Source organism: Labrus bergylta, chromosome 13 (assembly GCF_963930695.1).
Source record: "Labrus bergylta chromosome 13, fLabBer1.1, whole genome shotgun sequence".
Taxonomy (NCBI): Eukaryota; Metazoa; Chordata; class Actinopteri; order Labriformes; family Labridae; genus Labrus; species Labrus bergylta.
The window spans coordinates 28,901,687-28,924,871 of record NC_089207.1 but is presented as its reverse complement, the minus strand read 5'-3'; the positions used below and the strand labels follow the sequence as shown (position 1 = coordinate 28,924,871).

At 38.2% G+C, this 23,185-nt stretch overlaps 2 protein-coding genes across 6 annotated transcripts in view; both read left to right on the top strand.

Annotated features, from left to right (window-relative positions):
- The first annotated feature begins 770 nt into the window (after positions 1-770).
- On the top strand, positions 771-18,540 carry LOC109984344 (muscleblind-like protein 2a). Of its 5 annotated transcripts, none has more exons than XM_065961836.1 (11): positions 771-1,013; positions 2,821-2,869; positions 4,529-5,148; positions 7,947-8,111; positions 9,103-9,303; positions 9,416-9,670; positions 11,524-11,577; positions 11,952-12,108; positions 13,080-13,115; positions 13,838-13,890; positions 15,105-18,540. In XM_065961836.1, the coding sequence occupies exons 3-11, from the start codon at positions 4,975-4,977 to the stop codon at positions 15,117-15,119; spliced, it is 1,110 nt and encodes a 369-aa protein (XP_065817908.1). In that variant the 5' UTR covers positions 771-1,013; positions 2,821-2,869; positions 4,529-4,974; the 3' UTR covers positions 15,120-18,540. The 5 variants fall into 5 exon arrangements, with proteins under 5 accessions (XP_065817908.1, XP_020490102.1, XP_020490106.1 ...); XM_020634448.3 differs by having other exon boundaries at positions 772-1,013; positions 13,796-13,890; XM_020634446.3 differs by lacking the exon at positions 13,838-13,890.
- A 1,914-nt stretch (positions 18,541-20,454) lies between these two features.
- LOC109984346 (ras-related protein Rap-2a) overlaps positions 20,455-23,185 on the top strand; it is a 16,874-nt gene continuing 14,143 nt past the window's right edge. The window contains exon 1 of the mRNA XM_020634452.3: positions 20,455-21,403. Within this exon, the coding sequence (XP_020490108.1) occupies positions 21,090-21,403 (314 nt within the window). The 5' untranslated portion in view covers positions 20,455-21,089. The remainder of the gene's footprint in view (positions 21,404-23,185) is intronic.

The following is a 23,185-nucleotide window of genomic DNA, read 5'->3' as shown; positions in this document are numbered from 1 at the left end:
ACTTTGCAAAGACTCTCATCAACCACAGAGGACCCAATGTCTTCATATGATTGTCCTAAAAAGAAGTTATTTATTTCCTTATTGCAGAAGCATACAAGCAAAATCGTATTGTTCTCCATCTTCCTCCCTCTCACCCTCCCTTACTGATGTTATCTGGGTTAGCATCCATCTTCCTTGACCTTGAGCAGACCTATCAGACTAGGCTACACTTTGCTTCTTGTTCTGATTGCACAAGCCAAAGGTTTTTTCAAAATAACTCTTACGAATGTGTGAGAATGCTATTTTTTCTGAGGCCCATACAAAACCCTTAGATACACATCACTGTAGGACAGAGACCATTTCAAATTCAGACTATTTTACATAATTTTGACCTGACACATTCCTAATCAAAATATATTTATATTTTTCGACGATTATGTTTATATTTGTGAGTGACAGTGTGTTCTTATTAAACTAATCCAAAAAGACCCACATGGTTTTATTGCCGTTCCCTTGGTAACAAGAAAACCCTTGCCCTTTTAGCCTACTGGCATTCGTGTGGATTGTACCACTTTGCGGTCATAGGGGGATGTTAGTAGGTACAAGTTACAAAATTACTTGTTTTGGCCAAAAATATATCGCTAAAATCCTTGTTATACATTTCATATTACCATATAAAAGTATATTGCCTTATTTGATTTATAATATTGTGAAATCCATTGTCTGTTGTCTATAAACCTCTCAGCGCACCCGTGGAAACCCCCATCACATTAAACTGACGACTGTACAGTAAGCTGTCAGAAGCTTGTTGCTTAAATCTGTGCAGTGCTTGAAAGTGATGAGGAAATGAGGACGGTAAAGAAGACGAAATAACAAGCTATAATTCCTCGAGCAGAGCGAGACTTGAACTGGTTTTTAGACAGACATATCGGTAACACTTTACATCTTGTTTTCGGTACTTACCGTGGACTGACGTGTCGTTTGCGCTAGCTTGTGCGTGATCTTCTGGGAAGCGGTTCATCCGTGATGATGAGGTAAGCAAGGTGCTCTCCTCAGCTAACACTGTGGCTAACGTTAAGCTAATACATGTTTACGTTAATGTCAGTGTTCCTCATTATGTTGGACACATGACAGCTGTGTCTTTAGCCTGCTAGCTGAGTGTTTGTGATTAGCTAGCTAGGATGATAATGCAAATCTGAGACTTATTCATGCTAAACTCGAAGAGCCAAACTGTATAATTAAAATAGTGCGATGCCAGATGTCAGAAACATGACGGTCGTGCTAGTGGTATGTTTGCTGTGCAACTGATTCGTTTAAAAGTTAAGAAAAATAGATGTACGTACTGTAACGCAATGATGGGCGGGACATGCAGTATCGCGACCATCAAAATTCTCATTTCCCCTTCCGTAAAAGGTATAACAACCCTTAACAAACAATCCTAACTTTTAAATATTGACTATAAACAGAGTAAAATTAGCACACGCTTTACATTTTGGTTTTGCAACCACTGTCTAGTAGCAGTGCAATATTTTTTGCATCTTCTCATTTTTCTTACTGTGCTGAGTAAGACAGCATGTGTCAGGTATGGACGTTTAGCTCCTGCTCTAACTGGGAAACGTGTTTCACCAGAACACTTTAAATGCCTTTGACCAGTAATATATATTACAATAGAAGCTGTGCAACACTAGGTGAAACCCTCTGCTTAACTTTAAAAGACAATTCTGAAAGTGTTTTGAACTTTAAACTTTTGTCAAAGTGGGAGAGTTGAAACTACTTCAAATACTCTGGCAAAAAGAAAGCCGAGTAATGACGTCATTGTTTACTGTAATGGCCATCTCAATTGCACTGCATTTCCTGATCTATTTTTAGTGTTCCTGCTGGATTTTATATCATAGGGAATTATGACCTTGCAGCAAAGTGAATTAGATATATATGCATTGTCAAAAAATTTATTATTCCGAATTACTACCACATTATCATACCAATCTGCTAAATTTTGGGCATTATGGTGTGACACATTACAAAACTGTATTACCAAATATTACACTTAACCATAGTTCATATGGTGGGTTGGTAACATGCCAAGCATCATCTCAAGTTATTAGTGAGTGCCACTGCAAATATGATCATCTTGTCTGACTTACTATACACTAGCCCTAATGTTATCAGATATCAGTATTCAAATTAATATCCAAAAAAGTAACCAATCTAAATTGAAAATCTGATATAATTAGGTGTTGAAGTTTTACACAATAATAGACCTATTATCAACTTTCATATAATGCAAAGGACGCTTCAGACATTCATACTTGATGTACTCACTTACCTGTAAGGCACTGTCATCAGCTTATTCTTGATATACTGTACTGTAACTTGAGGTGCTTCATGTTAAATATATGATCACATTGGGACAGAAGGTATATATATTCGTATATATATATATTTTAAGAAGTATATAATTTTGTAAAGACTTGCTAAATGTTGCAATAATTAAGAGAGGCAAGGTAAAGCGTTGAATTCAGTATTATGTTAGGAATAAAACAGTTTTTATAGCTTCAGGGTCAACTGCCAGCAGTGCTGTGCAGTAAGCTTTCACACAGTGCATCAGCTTCTGCTTTCCTATTGGCTCATTTCTGACTGGGAGGGTCTAAACAGAGACTGGCACCCAGGCAGGAAGGGGGTGGCTGGATTTGTGTCTGCCGGAGTTGGACACACAATCTGTTTTTACTGAGAGAAAACCTTTACTCACTCAATCCACGGACAGGAAAGGGGGGTTTGATCTTTCTGCTGTGATTGTTATCTTAACAAGTTAGCTGCCTAAAAGTTGTATCTCTTACCCAGATTCCTGGTCGTGGACAGAAGTTCTTGAGTGCTGCATGAAGTGAGAGAGGTAAGTTGTCTTGCTCTGTTTCCTGACTTGCGTGCAAAGGAATTTGCTGCAGTATGCTGTGGAATAGAGTGCAGTAAAGCTGTGAGGGTGTTATTGGAGAAAATCTGGTTCAATAACAATGATGTTTACTCTCAATCTCTGTTTTTCCACTCCCTGTATGTTTGTAGACCATGTTACTTTTGCTCTCGGTGGCAAAACTTTCTAGTACAAAATAATTCAGCTCATGAGAGGATCTCCTTTCCTGCCTGCTCAGCAACTTCCTGTGTGTTTAACCACTTCGTGTACTGGTTGGACTATCCCATCCTGTGTTTGCCTCTAAACACGATGTGTGTTTAAGCTCTGCTGTCTTTGCTTTCTTTGTATTCTGTATGTGCTCTGCTTGGGCAAGAGTCAGCATATCTGACTGTAGCCTTTGGGCACACAGTGCACCATGTGTCCTTTTACAGTATTAGCAAATATAGAGTATCAACGTCATGGAAAGTAGGTTATAGTGGGCAGAGACAAAGGACTGAATTTGTATTTGTGAAACATGTGATTTAAATGAAAGGTAGTTGTAACTTGCAGTGTATTATAGTGGATACTGATCAGGTTGAATATGTTACAAATTCAACATAACAAGCTTCTCACAGTTTTATAAATGTGAGTTCAGGAAATGTTCGAACACTGTTATTGATCCATTGATTACGTTGACACCCCCATGACAAATCCCAGGCTAGCACAACAACTGTGACAATCAAATGCTTACTTACTGCTATGGCCTAAATATATATTGTGAGATGTGCAGACATAGTATTCAAAAAACTTTGTTAATAATTATTTTTAAAACTCAGCTGTCACTATGATAACCTTAATGTAATGCTACCATGAGCAAAATAAGCCCTGAATTCATACAGCTGTTAATCTTTAAGACTAAATGACACAACAGCTAATGAGCATTCACAAAATGAGTAATTCATGTGGAATAAACAAAACAAAATCACTGATGAAATACAAATAATGTAAAGTGGGTTTGACCCAGATGGAGACATTACTCTGAATGAATTTTTATAAGGTGCTGGATGCTTTATCTGAAAAAAACGGATGAGAAGAAATCATCAGGATAATTACAAATTATATATTTTATGTTATACTATGCTTAACAGACTTTTATAAGCATGTGTTTTTACATTTAAGTAATTAACATCGGTGTTGAGAGTCCAGTGGAAGTCTTTTTTTTTCTAACCCATCGCCTGATTTGTGGATCGATGTAAGTGTTCGGTCGACAAAAAAATCACAAAGTAACGAATAATTTCCATCTCAAATTTACAGTCCAAGGTAACAACTTTATTTGTGCAACTAAAAACCTGAAATACATTTAGTTAAAAATACTCAGAGAATTACAGTACTTCAACTTTTGGTTTCTTGAGAGTCCAGCATGACCAACTATAACCTGCCTTATTACATGACATCACATTTATTTTTGTTTTTTTTCTTAATCTGCTTTCTGTTGTAAACTGCTGTCTCCAGAGAATTAACTATCTCCAGAGGATTATAGCAATAGAATGAGAAGCTGCCTATGGTTGCTCTAAATGTTCCAACTATAGACTCATAGTGACGTTGTTTATTTTAACACAGAGTACAGTATGTGTTATAATGATATACATTGCTTTTGTTTTTCAGATCATCAACAGGAAGTGCCTTTGAGGGGACATCACCATCTCGCAGTCTCTGCGTGTTCATTGGCGGCCTATGCTTTGTGTAAGGCTGGACTCAAGCTCCAACACCAGATACCTCTGCTGCGAGCCTTTTAACTCTTTGCACACCTTCAGGACCTAAAGAACTCTGAAATAAAGCCATAGTATGCAGACAGAGGAGAATTACCTAAGAATGTATGACTGAAGTGATTTGCAGTAAAGTCCTTCCAGCAGTCGTTGCTTTCTGATGGTTGATTTCTCAGTGATTGACCAGCTGTTTGATCTTTGTGCTTATGCTGATGGAGGACTCGCCTGCTTGTTTTAACAGCGGACTTTGTATATAGAGCCAACTTGCAGCATCGTGGTGTTGGAGGCATAAGAAGATTGAACTTACAAAACCTACGACCTAATTTATGATAACAACCTTTGGACATGGCGTTAAACCTTGCATCAGTAAGAGACACAAAATGGCTAACTCTGGAAGTGTGCCGACAGTTTCAGCGAGGAAACTGTTCACGTAGTGATGAGGAGTGCAAATTTGCTCATCCACCGAAGAGCTGCCAAGTTGAGAATGGGAGGGTCATAGCCTGCTTTGATTCACTGAAGGTAAGAAATATTGCCCACCCTGTATTATCTGTGACACCTTTATGTTACTTTACTAAATTTGAATTAAACTAGCCGTCCTAGGAGGAGGAAACTGAAACAAAAATGACATGAAAAAGTAATTTTCTATATTGTTTCCTGTGTGAATGGTTTCACTTTTTTTATGTCCTTGTTATAAAATATATTTGAACTGCTCAAAGTGCCCCTGGGACTGCGGGATCAATCCAATAAAATGGAAGTACAAGTGGCTGGCTTATCCCATAAATTTAAGTTGAATAAAGTTAAAGATCCACCAAGCTAACTAGCAAGCGGACCAGGAAGTGGGTTGGGGTGTGAGTTTGGAAATCATGAAAACTTATTACGCTCAAAGTTCATAAAATTACAACAACGAATAAAACGTGACTCTGTTTGATGTACAATGAAAACACTGTCATCTCAAACGCTGTCTTCCATGATGTAAAACTGCAGAGTTAATGAAGCCATAGGTGAAACCACACCGTACCAACCAAGTCGTCTTAATACCTGCCAGATGTTCCTCTCCTCCCTTATCTAATGTAGACTGTGACATTTCTAGCCACCGACTGGATCACAGCCAGTTTATTCTGCTGTTTGCTCAGTCGCCCAGAATGAGACCAGTGCTGCCTTAATCCACTCTCACACATCCACTATCACACCACAATGTAGCTCTGCCCTCTGAGATTATTCACATGTTGAATCATCGTCCTTTCTCCTTACTGTAGGCAGCTTATACGCTTCTTGTCCGGATGCAGGGGCCTTCTCTGTGCCCCAGTGGTCAAGGACTTTTACTCCTTATCTATAAAGAAACATCTCTTAAATGTTGTTTCAAAGATGATGATGAAGAGGAAGTAATGGGTTTAGGCTGAGGGGGTGCTTTGACATTCCAGATGTTCATTCTGGGAGGTGTCAGGTTTTTGATTTAAGTGTTCAAACTCTGAGGTGTTCAGTTTTCCCCCTTGGGGTCAGGATTAAAATGCACAAACAAATAAACCACCTACATATGCAGGAATACAATTATTATTGATGAAAATCAATATAATAAGAATTGAATATTGTTTAAACTGTAGATGTGAATTTATTACATTTGCACTTCAAGTCTGTAATTTGTTTTGTTTGTAATTTGATTGTTATCCTACAAAACTGTTCAACAATAGTTAGTGTTTAATTTTAATTAACCTCACCTAGTTTAATTTAGAGATTATTAATGGATCTCAAAATGCTTTACAATCAACTTAAACCATCTATACTGTAATTCTTCTAACCATCACCCAGTCTAACTAGAATTAAAGTCTGTAAGTCTGTTACACTTTGTAAACATTCTGTTGCAGGGACAAAATGAAATGAGAGGTCAGCTTGTAAAACATCAGGGTTTGCAGTCATGTGATGATGTCATAGCTCCTCTGTATGAATAGACTTTTGTCTGTAATGTAATGTCTTTTTCTGTCGTAGATACTGTTATAAAATCAACTTCTACTTCTAACTCAGCAGCTCTTTATCACCCTCTGCCTTTATTTATAAATGGACGGCTAAAGTTGCTTTCCCTTACGTGCTTTGCAAACCAAAGGTTGTTTTCCTCTGCTCAGCTGTTTTGTTCACTGATGAAATGTAACTGCCATGTGATTTGTCAATTTCCCTCAGGCAGTTCAGATCCAAACAAATAAGGTCTCTACCTTAGATTACTCCTTACAGAGTTAACTTTATTATACCAAAGAATGTGCACATGCTTGTAACTATGGCAGCTTATGACCTTCATTAGTGCATTCTGGCTGATACGCGAATAAAGCTAACATAAGTATTTCACAGTGGCTAGCTCTCACAACCGTCAGAATGGCAGATGGTTAACCTCAGCAGCACAGGGGGTTCAAATTCAGATACATGTTTTCCTGTAAGTCACACATATCACCTGGAATTCTGTCGAGTTAGGCAACCTTTCCAGTCCCAAAAACATATACTCTTTAAAGAACATTAAAGCAAAATAAAGTCAGGTCTTTCAAGAGTCAGTGAGAAAAAAACATAAGGCCTACTTTCATCTTCTGCTTTCAAGCAACTAGAAAGCAGAGCAAAGTTTGAAAACCATAAATCATGAGACATGAGACAAGAGTGAGAGGAAGATTTTTTATGGCACTACATTCCATAAGAGTGACAACACAGACTAATGAAACATTAATGACAGTTAAACAAGCGTGGATATTCCGAGAAAATAATTAAAGTGAATCTCTTGGGAGAAATGCAAATGAGGTGAATTAAGTTTACTTGAATCAGGGATTTGAATATGTAGGACAGAGAAAGCAAACCTCTCATTAGGCAAACATAGACGCTTGATTGATTGACACAAATCGTGTTGTTAGGCTCATTTAAAAGTCTAAAAGGAGATAGTAAGACTCAAGCTTAATAATCGGACTGAAATATAAAGCACATCAATACTCGATCCACTCAGCTGTCGAGCTCAGGGACGTCTTGTGTTGCCTTTAAGTCTTTCATCAAAGCTACAGTTAAGTTAAAGAGAGCGCTGTGAATGGATGTCTGACATGCTCCCTGCAGTTGGTTACATTTATATTAAATGATACCACAGCACAATGTCTTCATCCAAAGCTAACATGTATTACCTGCAGCATGAAGGAGATGGTATTTAGCCATGAGAGAAGTACAGTGATGCTGATTGAGGTGATGGAGAGCACAGCTGACTTCATCAGTCTCAATAATTAATTTAGAGGAATTTACTGGACTGCCACTTTAAAATCTTTGAGTGTTTTTAATGCCTTTTCTATTTGTTCTGAACACAGGGTCGATGCTCAAGAGAAAACTGCAAGTATCTGCATCCACCTTCACACTTGAAAACACAGTTAGAGATCAACGGGCGCAACAATCTCATCCAGCAGAAGACGGCAGCGGCCGTGCTCGCCCAACAGATGCAGCTCATGATCCCCGGACCCAGCCTGCAGCCTGTGGTGAGGTTTTAAAAGTCATTAGTAGACATGTTCCCATGACACTTTCCTTTCTGTCATGGATTCCTCACCTTAATTCGCAAATAAGATGATACATGTTATAGATATTTTTAACACTGCAATAGTGTAAAATATTTGAAGCTATACTGTTCACCATGTGTAACATTAAAAAAAATACTTACTGGGAAAGAATGCCATAAAGCTTCCTTTGAGTATTTAGTTTGTCAGTCCTTTTAAACCAAAAAGAAAATAAATATATATACATGAAGGAAAATCTGTAGTGGGATTAGGGCGAGTTTCGATTACGACTTTGGCTTCACACGATCAAGAAAACAAGATCATGGAGATTAAACAATTACTGTGCCACATGCTGTGTTACACACGTTTTGTCCATAGGTTTTGTTACGTGTGGTAAAGGTTTCCAAGTGTTTGAAGTTATATTTTGGCCACAAGAGTACATCACCACTACCTCAGAAACATAGGTCATTGATTTGTATTTATTTCTTATCATTATATATTATTATGTTTTATATATTTATATTTTTACCCTTTTTTAATCTATGAGTGTTTTATTTAAAGTGTTCAGAATGTTGGATGGATTTATGCATGTGATCCAGATGTTGTGAAATCAATGCGTAATCATTTCTAACACAGTGATCTAAATATCAAAACCAAAATCAATCAGTCCTGTTTGTTTTTTGTTTGTTTTTTCATATCTCACTCTCTTGTTGGGCTGAAGAAAAACTACTGTCACCTGATGAGATTTGTCCACTGAAACATCAAACAATAACTCATTTTTAAAATAAACTGCTTCATTTAGAGTAGATCTATCTCATGTATATTCTCTGCTAGGAACACACTGTGTCTGAAGTCATTTCTTCAGTAATGGAACATTTTCAATATCTCACTCTTAGTGGCTTCTTTTTGTGTCATGGTGCTTGCCATTTGTTAAATATGAAATCTTCTCTAATGGCCAACATTATCTGTTACACAGGCACTTGGCGCAAACTCAGCTCTTGGTTATGGCTCTTACATGACACCTCTGAGCCATGGAATGAGCCTCGTCCCCACAGACAGCATGCCCAGCACCCAGGTCCTCATGTCAGGGAGCCCACCCATCACGGTGCAGAGCTCCTCCTCTTCTTCCTCTTCCTCTTCTCCCTCACAGAAGCTGCAGCGCACAGACAAACTGGAGGTATTCATGGCACCACTAGCAGTGATTTAAACATGAAGAAATACATTTGCACCTCTGATGTTTGTATAATCTGCCTACATGCTCTCACTGTCTGTGTAATGGCTCCTCTCAGGTGTGCCGTGAGTTTCAGCGGGGAAACTGTGCACGAGGGGAGACAGATTGCCGCTTCGCTCACCCTAGTGACAGTCCCATGATTGACAGCACCGACAACACTGTCACCGTTTGCATGGACTACATCAAGAGCCGCTGCTCCAGGGAGAAGTGCAAGTATTTTCACCCGCCTGCACACTTGCAGGCCAAAATCAAATCCAGTCAACAGCAAGTCAGTCACACAGCCGTGGCAGCCCAGGCAGCAGCCGCAGCCATGGTAAGACACAGCCTCATCAGTTCAGTTTGACAACAAAAACACACGTTTTCCTGTTGATAATAGGGTTGTATTTGGTTTAAATTAAGTTTTTGATGTCATCACTGAATGTGGATTATTGTTATTGCTCATTGTTTTAAGGCTGGGAGTGTTTAACTAAAAAAAAAATAAAAAAATTAAGCGGTAAGATTAGTTTAACATCTTTTCAATTTTCAGTTAACACTGAGGTTTAAAGGCCAAATTAGTGATTTCTGAAACCATAGTTTCTGACACAAAGCAGTCTGACCCCCTGCTTCTAAACAAAAAGAGCAATGTTGATACGGATTAATCGATTGACTCTGTGGTCTACACCTTGAGTCCTCCTTCTCAGGCCTGTATTTGTTTACATTCTATACTCTTTTTTTAGGACTTTCACAAATTGTGGGAATAATTAAGATGGCTAAATAAGAAGTCATAACTTCCTGGTTTTCTCAAACACTTCTTCATGTCTGGATCTTGGCCTCAGTGATGAATTAAAATAACACATACATAAGATAGGAGTATCCGCCATTAAAATCATGGAACATCTGCTCTTTTTTCATTCTGATAATGGAGAGCATGTGGATGCTTCCAAATAAACACACCATCAATAAACAAAGTCATGACATAATGATTAAACTACACAAAAGGATTTGAGATGAGATGAAATTAGATTAATAATAGTTGGTGTATAGGGTTTAGTGTTGTAATTAAAAACCTGTCAATCAAACTGAGAGACAAAGCATGTGTTGCAATTTAATCATCTAAATTAAACAAAATATCCCTTTGCTATATTGGCACGTGTGCCAGACACTTCACAGACAACTGATGCTTTATTGCAGTTCACTTAGTACCGGTAATTGTGTTTAAACTGTCTGTGCAACAGTGCATTCATTTATTGTAGTGGCTCTACTTTATAATAAAAAATCTGCATGGAAAAGTATCTAAAAGCAGACAGTTACAGACTCCCATTATGGCCCCATTATGATTTCTACTGCTTCTTGAGAAAATTCTTGCACCCTTAAATATTTCTCTGTTTCATTTTTAGTTTTTTTTTTACATTGCCAAACTAATTATAAACTATAAATCTAAATTATTTTTTATATATTTAATAGTAACTTCAGTTACATCCTCTTTTTTGTGAGATTTGTTTTTAAAGTAAACAAAAACAACAGCAGTTAATCAGTAGTGTGTAGGAAACAAGCAGAGGAGGCACCAAAAGTCTTAGTCTCATGGTTTGTGTCAGTGAGCTCCACATTCTGTGCTTTGTAATGATGGATACATGGTTATTTATGATGTTTATTTATGATGTTGCCTATAGCTAGCTCTCATAAAACCCAGCCATTTCTCATTTCACTTTAACAGTTTTTATGTGCATCTCATTGTCATCCCATCCTGAAAGCCGTTAAATCGATGTCTGTATTCCAAATGTGTTTTTAATGTGCTTAGTTGCACTGATTGCATCATGCTAGCATTAGTTACAATCAACACACTCTAACCAGGTGAAGTTGTCCTGATGATCAATATGCAATATCAATAGTGAAAAGAAGTGTTTCCAATCATGAAATAGTCGAAGCTATTGATTAACTTCATGTCGACCTACTAATTAAGAATCTTTAGTAGATGTGTCCTTTTAATCAGTTGTTTTGGTTACTATGCATGCCTATTGTGTTGTATGTGTTAAACTACATTCAGATTATTTTGTTTTGTTTTCCCCTTCTCACCTATCCACAATGCTGTCCCCCATGATGCACCTCTGCTTGCTGTTACCTGTATGTTAATACGCTTGAATCCCATTGGCCCACTGCCATCATGTGCTCGCTGCCTGCTATTAAAAGACTCAGTCGACTGCCAAAGCAATGAAGCGATCCCTCGAGGCAACTGTAGACCTGGTATTTTCACCTTTTGCTTTGGTTGTAGCTATTGATTGTACTGTAATAACTTTTAATTTTTTACATTGTTATTTAAAGCTTCTCATATAGTCTTTGTGTGCACAGTCACCATCAGTATCTTTAAGTGCTTAAGTTGTGAGATATGTTTTTAACTTTTGGTTGGTTGATACATTATTCCATTCATTTTTGTATCCTTAAACCATGTTTAAGTTTTCCAATATGTGCTATTTCACCTCTATTGTGTAGTCATGTTTGTCATTCTTTGTGACATTGTTTTTAAATCAATAATATTACATATTTAAGACTTAGCTGAACAGAAACAAGGTACATTTGGGAAGTTTTGGTGATTCATGTCTCCTTGTGTCACTTTGCAGGCCTTTCCCCACAGCATGTTACAGCCACTACCAAAGAGACAGGCTCTGGAGAAGAGCAGCTGGGCAGGCTCTCTCCTCAGCCCCAGCTTTCTGCATTACCAACAAGCACTGGCAAACTCACAGCTGCAGCAGCCCACCGCTGCTTTTTACCCAACTGGTACGTATTTACGTTTGATGGTAATTCTGAGCAAAAACAGAACTTTTCCAAGACTTTTCGGTTTGGAAATGTTGTCTGTTTTCTCATAATAGTTGTTGGTAGATAAGGGATGAGTAGCTGCGGTTTGGTCTTTCACTTGTATGACTTCTCTGGTGGCTAGGGCTGTTGCATACTGATGACACACTAGCAGTAAGATGGCCTGGGCTGGATCTTTGCAGTTCTTATATTTCACTGATTATCCAAAGAAATGTAGAGGAACATCAGGCTTCATGATCAAACATCAGTCCACAATGACTTGATCACTGTCATTCTCTCTTTCTGTGCTCTGCGATTTGTATCATAAATACTTTTTCTAACTTGCCTTGAAAACTCGATAGAAGTCTGTATTGTCCTGAGATTGATTCTTCTCTTAAGGACTTTTATATATTTATAATGTCAGTTTCTGCCCAAACTTTTAAAAGTCAGAGTTTGATATTTGGATTTGCGAGAAAACAGATGTGACCACTCAAATCTATAATGGCTGCCATTAACAATTGCAATGCAAAACAGTCTGAATTAACGTACTGTAGTACTAAGGTGTTCCAAATAATATTAGCAATGGCTCTGTTTTATTTAAGTGTCTCAGGAAGATATGATACCAGAAGCCTGAAACTGAAGCTACTCATGCCACCTTAGCTGTTCTCATAGTGATATGTCAAAACGTCTTCTGTTAACAAAGCTTGTGCATGATGGCTTTAGCATGGCTTAACAGGGCGCTTAAGTTGAACTAATTGATACTATTGATTAAATCTGTGCTTTACCTGCTATGGAAGGTAAAGATGTCAGAGGCACCAGATGGACATGAAATGGTTCTTCTACAGTTAATGAATAAAATTAGAGCCAGACTGTATTCAATACATTTACAAACACTCTTCCCCATGTTAACCATTACAAATGTCATGATAAAAGAAGTCTCTGTTTCTATCACACAGGGTCGGTCTTCTGCATGGCTCCTGGTAACAGTTTTGGTAGGTCTTATCTCTGTTTCTCATAATCACATCTCATAATCAATGCAGACATCCTTTTTCCAGGAGAACTCAGCATGACAGTTAACCCTCTTGTTCAAAGGCTTTGAAAGGATCATGTGACTGTATTCTTCTGTAAATATATTGTTTGTGCTGTATAAATGTGGTGTGTGCTTTTTATTGCAAAGTCTGCTAATGTTTACATTCTTAAAATTAAAGCAGGGATAATCTTTTTCTTAAACATCACTTCAGGTTTAGAGATGTATAATAAACATAGAATTGCCATATATTAGGAAATTTGATCAGCATCCCTTTGATAAAATTGTTTCTATTTGTTGAATGCTTATTGCTATATTACTAAAATCCTGAAATATCTCATAAAAACACTTGTCTGGAGAGATTGCTGTACACGCCGTCTCTTTTGGGATGTCTCATAATGGACAGATTTCCTAATTTTATCTCTTATCAGCCCTCCTTTTATGTTCTCCCCTGCTGTCTCGCTTTGCTGTGTGATCACATGCCATCTGCTGGTCTAACCCAATGATGGCTTGCTGCTAATGTCATTTTGTATTTGCTTGGCAAGAGAGAGAGCGAGAAAGAGAGAGAGAGCGAAACATTGCTATGGTTACCATAATGCTCCACCTCCCTTTTCATTGCTTTCATGGTTCCCTTCCTGAAAAAAGTCCCCATGATGTACAGTGCTACGCCTGCTACTGTCTCTGCAGCAACTACTCCCGCCACAAGTGTCCCCTACGCAGCAACAGCACCAGCCAATCAGGTTTGCTCCTTTTTAAAGCTTTCTGTCATAAATCCTTGAGCTCTGATAAGTGCTTCATCCGTGAATCAGGGGAGCGTAGCATTGCCCTGCTTGCATTGCCTTTTGTTAAGCTTTATCCACCTGTAGACCTTCATTACAAGTAGTCTGCATCTCACCTTTTTCCTTTATGACAGACTCATTTAGAGGCCTTCCATCTGCTAATAGTGGTGTGGCATTTATTCTTTACTGCATGTGTTTTGCTTTGATTTATGTCATTGTCTGTTTCATTATATAACATGCAGTTTAAAGTGTGTTCTTAAAGGAACGGGGAACACTCAAAGTAAATACCGGATCATAATGATTGCATTCGTTTTATTATATTATCTTTGAAAAGATGCTGTCTCATGATCAGGGCGTCATTTGCATACATCAACCTTTGTGATACGATATCTTTCAGGAGTGGTGATGTCATGATGTGTTTGCATGAGTGTAATTTTATGTCACATTTAACTATCACTTTGAGATTCACATAATTTATATCTCAGTCGTCTGGGCTTCACAGATTAACAGGTTAATGGTTTTGATGGGAGGTACTTGTAAAAAAAATGTCCACCTCAAAAAGAATAATCTTTTTTCCCCCATTGTAGCACTAACATCTGTACCACATGTTTTGTTTCATCTAAACAGATGATGTTTTAATTCAGACTAACAACAGCTGTTGTTCCCAAAAATGATGTCATAGTTTACCATAAATGTCCACTGGGGCATCCAGTTTACTCATACCTGTTTATTTATGACCAAGTACCGGTTCATATAAAGTATGTATTAAACATGTACAAAACATTTCAGTCTGATTGAATGGTGCAGTCATAGGTTATTAAAGAATGGTGGTCATAAGCACCACACATAGGTGCAGGGAAATTCAAAGACAGCAGCCAGAAAAATAAACTATGACCTGAAGAAGATGGTGGAAACATTGTAACTTAATTGAATTAACCCTTTTGTGGCATTGAGTGAGTGTGCAGGCATATCTTCTTTTTCTGGCTGCAGTCATAGATTATGAGGATTTTTTTGTTAAGAGTTAGACCTTAGGGTAAGACCAACATAAAGAGTTAACAGGGTTGTAGTGTTTGTTTAGTTTTTCCTTTTTTTAATCAACATGATAAAGTACATAGGAGCAAAAAAAATTTCATTGTGTGCCACCACTAAGTGACTGTCGTCTTCCCCTGAAACAGATCATCCTCAAGTAACCACCAGGAGCAGAAGTCAGTGCTGTGTTGCTGCTGTTAAAGACCCCAAACACCTGCTCTGTAAATACTCTAACACCACACACAAGCTACAACACGCTGCATGCTGATAACAACCCTGTAGACATGACTACATCATCATAATCAGTAACATAGCTCCAATACTAGGATTTTACTGTTTTAGAGAAGTGTCCCCCAAGATAATTGTATGTATGCGCTTTTGCACCTGCATTCACTTGCATCTTCAGTAATGTGCATAAGATCCTTGTTTCTATTACCTTAAGCCATCTGACAAGGTGTCAAGAAGCTTCAATGAACTGAAATACAATGTATCTGCTGTTCACATATATACTGTAGGTGCCTCGTGTAAAGAAAAAAAAAAAAAAAAAAAGAAAGAAACTGTTCGGAACAAATGCAACAATGAAAAGCAAAGAAAAAAATCAGTGCAGATACAGTAGTAACCCTCTTATACTAAGTAATATGGAAAAGGCCAACAGTTTAAAAAAGTGTAACTATCAGTAGAAGAAGAGTGAGCGTAACAGATCTCATCTGAGCTGTTCAACATGTTAACAGGTGTAAAGGGGTTCATGATGAGAAATCAAATCCTGTCATTACAATATTAAGCAGCATTTCTTTTCCTTCTTGAATGATGTGTAAAGTACACAAGGAGAACTTTTGTAACCTAAAGATTGTTTATCTAGTGCCACATACATGTATTCATTATTTTAAACAAACTAGAGCAAAGCACTTGTGTAAACTTTCAAAACCACAACGATTCCTAATGAAAGTTCCTTTGAGGTTTTCTGAGGGAAGTTCACAAATGTTGTTTATCCCCTGAAAACAGGATCAGTGCTCCACCTCCTGGTGTGCCTTTGCATTGCATTTACAGCATGTTTGCTGTATAAGTCAGCTGCTGCAGAGACGTTTTCTTCTTTAAAGCAGTGATAAAATAAAAACAGATAAATTTCCCCCTCTTTATTATAAAGATATATAGATACTTGGATTACCAGTCACAATGATGGTGGACATAATGTATCTTAAAGTGGTTTTAACTTAGGGGGCAGGTTTCACAGAGATAGTTTGACCCTTGGTGAGTACACACTAAAAGTCGGGTGTAGGACTAAATCTGTGTAATGCGTTTTTATAATAATATCTGGCAGAGTACTCTCATTCAAATGTTTGCCTTCTTAATCAATCAATCAATCAATCCATTTTTATTTGTATAGCGTCAACTCATAACAAGTGTTATCTCGAGACACTTTACAAAAAGCAGGTAAAATACCTTACTCTTTGTCTGTTAACATTACAAAAGAGCAGCTAAAAAGACCTTACTCATTGTTATGTTACAAAGATCCGGCCTATCCATCATGAGCACTTTAGCAAAGCAGCAAAAGTTACAGTGGTTCTTGACACTTACAAAGAAATGTACTGAGACTTTCAGCCAAAAGTGACATGAAGTGAACATGTTTTAAGTTGTATAAAACTTCCAGACATTTCAGACATCTAACAAATTTGAGATTTGGCTCAAATTGTCCGCTAAATTGTCAATCCAAAATCTTGTTTTCTTGTAATTTGTCCAATGTTTTTAGAAAACCATACATTTTTTCTCGGAAGTTTTTCTCTTCTTATGTCGTTTAGTGCCACTGGCAGCAGGAGCCACTGATTGTTACAAAGCAAACATTTCAGAGCCAAATGAAGGCTGCAGACCTCTCTGAACTGTCTTTGTGAAACCAGCCCCTTTCTTACATTTGAACATAGAAATGGCCAAATTGTCAAACTGAAGTTCTTTGAACCCTTTAAGGGTTGTGTAATGTGTAAACTGTTAGTCTTAATGTTACAGTCAGATGTCAGTACTGTATTCTTCTGAATGTTACTAGTGCCTAAAGAATTGTCAGGATGAGGATATCCGTGCATATTTCAAAGGCTTTGTGTGGGAAAATAACATTTAAAGAAACATTTTGCACTGTTGTGAGTGCTATTGTGTACACCTGTTTTAGATTTTATGAAATCATTGATTTTCACTGATATTTGAATTTTTATGAATGTATAAGACTTAGTAACCATTTTCTTTTCCTTTTGAGATGTAGTGTATTACAATATTTCCTTACTAGTTTGAATGCATAGTTCAACACATTATGTAGTAATAAAGTCACATTTACGCAGGTAGGATAGTTGTGTATGGCTGATACAAAATTATGCAAATTATTTTACTGACAGCAGACGGAGTGGGTATTGTGTTGGTGAGAAACAAAAATAATACTAAAAACATATATCACACATGTATGTAAAGTTGAGCTTTGGTTTAGTTTATGATAAATTTTTAATTAATACTTTGTGTGATTAACTGAGACAATCCACCGAGACATTTTTCATTTGTTCAAACGTGTTTTCATGACAAGTTTGACACATTATCGGATGAAATATAAGTATACTTCTAGCAGTTTCACACGTTTAAAATGTATTCTCTTTTGTGACTATTTTGTGATGAATGTAATTTATTAAACTCACTTTAGCTCTGCTGGGGGTTCCTCAAAGGGCCCTCCATCTGTTGTATTAGCCTATGAAAAGCCGTCTCGTGTCCAGGGATCAAATGTTTGGAGCAAAGAGAAGCTAAACACATTTGGTCCCTGTCACTGCCTTGTCACCTGTAAGGGACAACCTACCTTTGTATGAGCAAGGCCATAGATAGAACTGCTTTTTATGTACAAAAAGTGCATTGTACAGGCCACGTTTAAGGTAACTCTCATCATAGTCTAACAATAGTTTGTCCTTTAACCGTGCTGATGTGTTGCTGAGGCAATCTGGATTTGCAGTGGTTAATTAATTATTTCTGTGTTTTTGTAGGTGATAAATTTGTTTTTCTCTCACCTCAATAACACTTCAAGTTGTTCTGTCAGAGCTCATTATGCCATGGTGAGACACTGTAAGTGTTCCAGCACATAACAAAACATATTTTAAACCTTTTGTTTTTGTATTCTTTCTACTGCACGTTAACATCCCGCAGTGAAAATAGACTCCAGCTACACAGTTTAAAAACCAGATTTTTGATCATATTCAATGTTTTCTTGTAATTTCTGTAAATATATATGAATAATCCCCCCTTATTTATTTTACCTGCAAACAAAAGGCATATAACTGAATGTTTGTTTCAACTTCTGACTAAAAGCTTGAATGTGATGGTGACACCTGCACATGGAGTTTGTTTGAGATTTTAATCACACAGTCATAAAGATGTCGACTGTAAGAATGTTTGGTCTGACTGACTGATGGAAACATTTCACCGAAGCACTTTCTCCACAGTCAGACGACGGAGATGACATGCTTTTTGTGAACTTTGCCTTATCTTTGATCTGTTCCTGAGTTTGTATTTGTTAAGTGATTATGAATACCTTATTGTCTAATAAATAAAATACATTTCACTCAACTCTGCTGGCATATTGTTATTTCCTGACTTTGTATTAAAGGTCATACAGACAGTGTGTAAAATAAACCCAAACATGATCACTACTTGAAAAATGCCAGTGCCATCTAATTCAATCCTGTGGATGCCTTAACTCTTACCCAGGTGCTAAAACATAATATTACTAACAGACATCAAGATAAAGCCGTGCTTTGCTTTTTGATATTTTGATATAAATAAATGATCACTTATTTATTTAATCAAAGATGGCTCGTTGGCTAACTCATTTACATGTTGTGAAATTTCAAATTTAATACACTTGGCTAAATTTGGAATTAATTTATTAATCAAAATTAAACTAGTTATCGCCTCACAAATTCCGTAAGTTAATCTTTTTAAATGGCATTCCAACCGTATATGACTGACAATTATTTCCCAACATGGTCTGAGCTGGATATAAAAATGCTGTAAGATATTTATATAAATAACACATTTTGTATTTTTGAGCAATTAGCAGACAACTTTGTTTTCCTAAGACATCGCTTTGTTAGATAATTAAAAATTCTGTGTTATGTTCGCAGCATAGACCCTCGATTTCTTGTTCTTCCTGAGTGAAACAGTGAAACACAGTTTGATGCGTTTCTTACCTCACTACATGCTTTGAAAGTTGTCTTGAACATAACTTACAGGAACATGTGCTCTTCACAGACAACCTCACTGAGTGGCATTGAATCTGTGTGGAAGGAAGAGCTGGGTGAGGAAATCGCTGATCAAATATGGGAAGGTGGTCAAAAGGGTACCTTCCTGTCCTACTTGAGCCAGACACACAGTAGTCTCATTCAGTTCAAGCTTATTCACAGGGCTCATTGGACCAATGACAGACTATCCAAATATTAATATCGCTCATATGGAAATCCCACTCCACCATCTTCTGCCAATTGGATTCACTCTGTATTAAGTTGTGTAAGTTTGGACACACTCTAAAGGTTCTCTAAACAAATTCAATGCTCTGTGGTCCTCCTTCTCTTATGTTAGGATGCATTTCCCTGCAGTTCCAGAGTGATGCTTATGTGTGGAAGAATATGTGTTTTAGAAGGATATGTTTGTACAGTTATTTATACTTAGGTTGTAAATGAGATTGTCTCACCCCTGCTCGTGCAGAAGGCAGTTTTTAATGTATGGTCATTAAGATTTCAAAGACTGCATTTTGTTTTACCTAGCTGACCTGTGAATGTCTGTATTAAAATTATTGATCTACTACTTCTATTACTATGAGGCCTACTATTAGCCTACTTTTTTTCATTAAAAAAATAGTTGTTATTATTGTTTAAATGTACCCCTTGTTTACTTTTTATTATTATTTTACTATCATATAATAATTACTATAATTATTTTACGTTTTGTGTGTCAGGATGTTTCTTTGTCTATTTTGCTGAATGTTATTTGTGGTTGCTCTTTAAGTTTTGTCCTGGATAAAAATGTACACGTGCAATTACCGTTAAAATGATGCTTGCTGAATCGATGAAATAAAATAAAAAATGTAAGGTCATGTTTTTGTTTTTTTGTTTCTGCCTGCACTTGTTGAAATAAAAGAATTACACGGTTGTAAGCAGCTTTCATAGCCTACCACATTCTTAAATTTGGACGCCAGCAACAAAATGCAGTGTTGCCATAGCAACAGCATCCGGTGCCTTTTTTTTTTCCCTCTCCTGGATACACATCCTCGAGCCCTTCCTCTGATTGGACGAGCTCTCTTTGCATGTCACTGGGGCAACCGAATGATGGGAATTTTAACACATGAACGGAAATGTAAATCGCTGAACCTGACTGGCTCCCTCCCCTCCGCGAGGCTCCCATTCAAGGCACGAGAGAGCTCAGGCTGTCGTTGGTCAACGGGCAAATCCGTCAGAGTAGGAGGGAGGGTTCGTACGCTTTTTCCTTTTTTTTTCTTTTTGCCCTGGTGGGTACGGGAGCCGAGTGGGGACCAGCTGGTTACGCAGCGGCCGCGGGTCTCCACCCGAGAGTATGGCGGCTGGGATTTCACCGGAGAACGAGGGAGAGAGCGAGACATGCGAGAGATGGTGAAAAAGAAAACAAAGGTCGTATCAGTTTGACTTTTTGCTTTTCATCCTGAGGCTGTCCCGTGCTTGAGAAATCGTGTATGCAGTTCATTCCAGGGGCTAACCCAGCGATTTTCCAGTGTCCTCGATGGAGCAAGTTTGTTTTTTTATGATGCTCAGAGAGGGGTGAGCTAAGCAGATGAAACGGACCACATCTCATCGAGCGGTGATTTCTTCTTCTCTGTGCACATCTCGGACATTTACAGCGCTCGGATGTCCGTGTAGCTGTCAGTGAGTGGCCTGCATGGGGGAATTTCTACAATGAAATCCATCTTCGGGCAGCGATTCTTTGTGCTCTGCTGTAGCTGAGCAGCAGCAGCCAGCAGGACCGTGTTATTGACAACCCGTTCAAAATGGGACACGAATGGTGAATGTGATTCGTGTGGGAACATTTTGAAGCTCATTTCAATGACGCGCGGAGAGTGAACCCCCTACCACTTGATTTGATCCACGATGCGCGAGTATAAAGTGGTGGTCCTAGGCAGCGGTGGGGTCGGGAAATCCGCCCTCACTGTGCAGTTCGTCACCGGGACGTTCATTGAGAAGTACGACCCCACTATAGAGGACTTCTATCGCAAGGAGATCGAGGTGGACTCCTCACCCTCGGTGCTGGAGATCCTGGACACGGCTGGTACCGAGCAGTTTGCGTCCATGCGGGACCTGTACATCAAAAACGGTCAAGGATTCATACTAGTCTACAGCCTGGTCAACCAGCAAAGCTTCCAGGACATAAAGCCGATGAGGGATCAGATCATAAGAGTGAAAAGGTTGGTCAAAAGACGCGCAGGAAATGAATGATGTACAGATGGTAAAGTGTTATGTTAGGGTTGATTCTACACCACATAGAGCTGGCCTTACAGGCCCCGTGCAGTTTGAGGATGGGCCCAGGCCTGGTCTGAGAACTGTGCTTAGAGGAGATGCATCAACAGGGCACTCTGCATCATAACATGCCTGTTCTATTTTGGTGTACCAGTTCTCACTCCAAATCCCTTTAGGTAGGCACATGCCCTTGCATTGCAGTCCCAGCCACTCTAAAAGTACACATTCAACAGTTTTCTCTTCCAATCATGCAATCTGACTGATCTCAGACACGAGTGCTGCTATAGTGCACAACAGGACTACATCACTCTACATCAAGTGTTGTGATTAATGTCACAGCAGAACCTCAGTGATATAACAGGTTCCTCAGAATACATAGTGCCCCAAAGTTACCCACAACAATTGTCATTTCAAGATGTATAAATATCAGTATTAGTCTAATGACTTTCAGCATTTTATTTCATCTGAAACTAAAGGGAGTAATCAGAGGGAGTACATATAAAAAAACTAAAACTGTTGAGTCAGACACAATTCTAATGTCACTGGTTTCAAACTAAAAAAACTGATGTTTTTTGTACAGATAAATGTAAAGAAAAGAAGCTACTCTGCCATAACATGTTGCAACAACATTTCAAGATCACAGAAAAATGTGTGTTGCATGGCAAACATCTAGTTACAATCAAGATGTAGAACTAGTTGTGTTTGTAACGCCGAAAGACTTTTTTTAATAAACTTAAAATAATGTGCTTTGGCCATGACTGTTCACTCTATGCTGCTTATAATGCAGTTGTTTAAAAGTCTTATCTTGAGGCTGTGCTGTTATACTTAATGTCAGCATGACATGTGCCTGTGAATGAAACACAAGAGTTCTGATATTCAGCATAAAAGCACTCCCAGTTGTGTGTTATACAGTTAGTTCTGACATAATAATTTGATTGGCAGGTCATTCCAACATGTCTGATATAGAGTACAGAACTGGGACTTTTAAATATCTGTGTCACTTCATGTCAGGTGTTCTGAACACCAATGATTAAAGTGCCTCTGACCAAATCACAGCTGTGGTGTTTTTGGAGTACAACAGTTAGTCCCTCTGTTGTGATCTTTCTTAAATCCAGAGAAGAATCCTCTCTTCTGTGTTTCTGCAGACTTTGTATTGTTTCACTCGAGGTGTAACCACCAGGGCAAATGTGCCAATCGATCAGTATCTCTTCCAGTCATAACATACTGTCTGCACTGTCTCTGATCTGCCAAGCTGCTCTTTTTGTTGCACTGTGCTGAGATGCTGCAAGCCCTGTGAAACAGCCGCATGAGGATATACCCATCATTCTTTGCAAAACAGAGTTTCTGCTGCAGAAAAGCTTCAAGGAAAGCAAAGCTCAAAACACAACTATAAGGTTAGTCCAGCTTCTGCTGTGGGGGGAGATGAAGCCAAAGTTTTTTTAATTAACATGCTGCAAAAGTTCTTTAGTAAGCACAGCACAATTGGGAGCATGAAGTTGTCTGATGTCTGAGTGCCGTTACACAGATGATCCAGATATGAGGTCATCATGAGTGAGCTGATGATTGATATGGGGAAAGGGGTTAGCTGAGGCTGTGTTCTCGGGCTGTCATGTGATTGGTGCTCTTTATGTTGAGGACACACAGTGCTGTACATTCACCTGCTGACATGACAGCATGAAAGTTTAAGACTCTTGTTGTAGTAGATGCTGCAGGTTAAATCATTGATGATA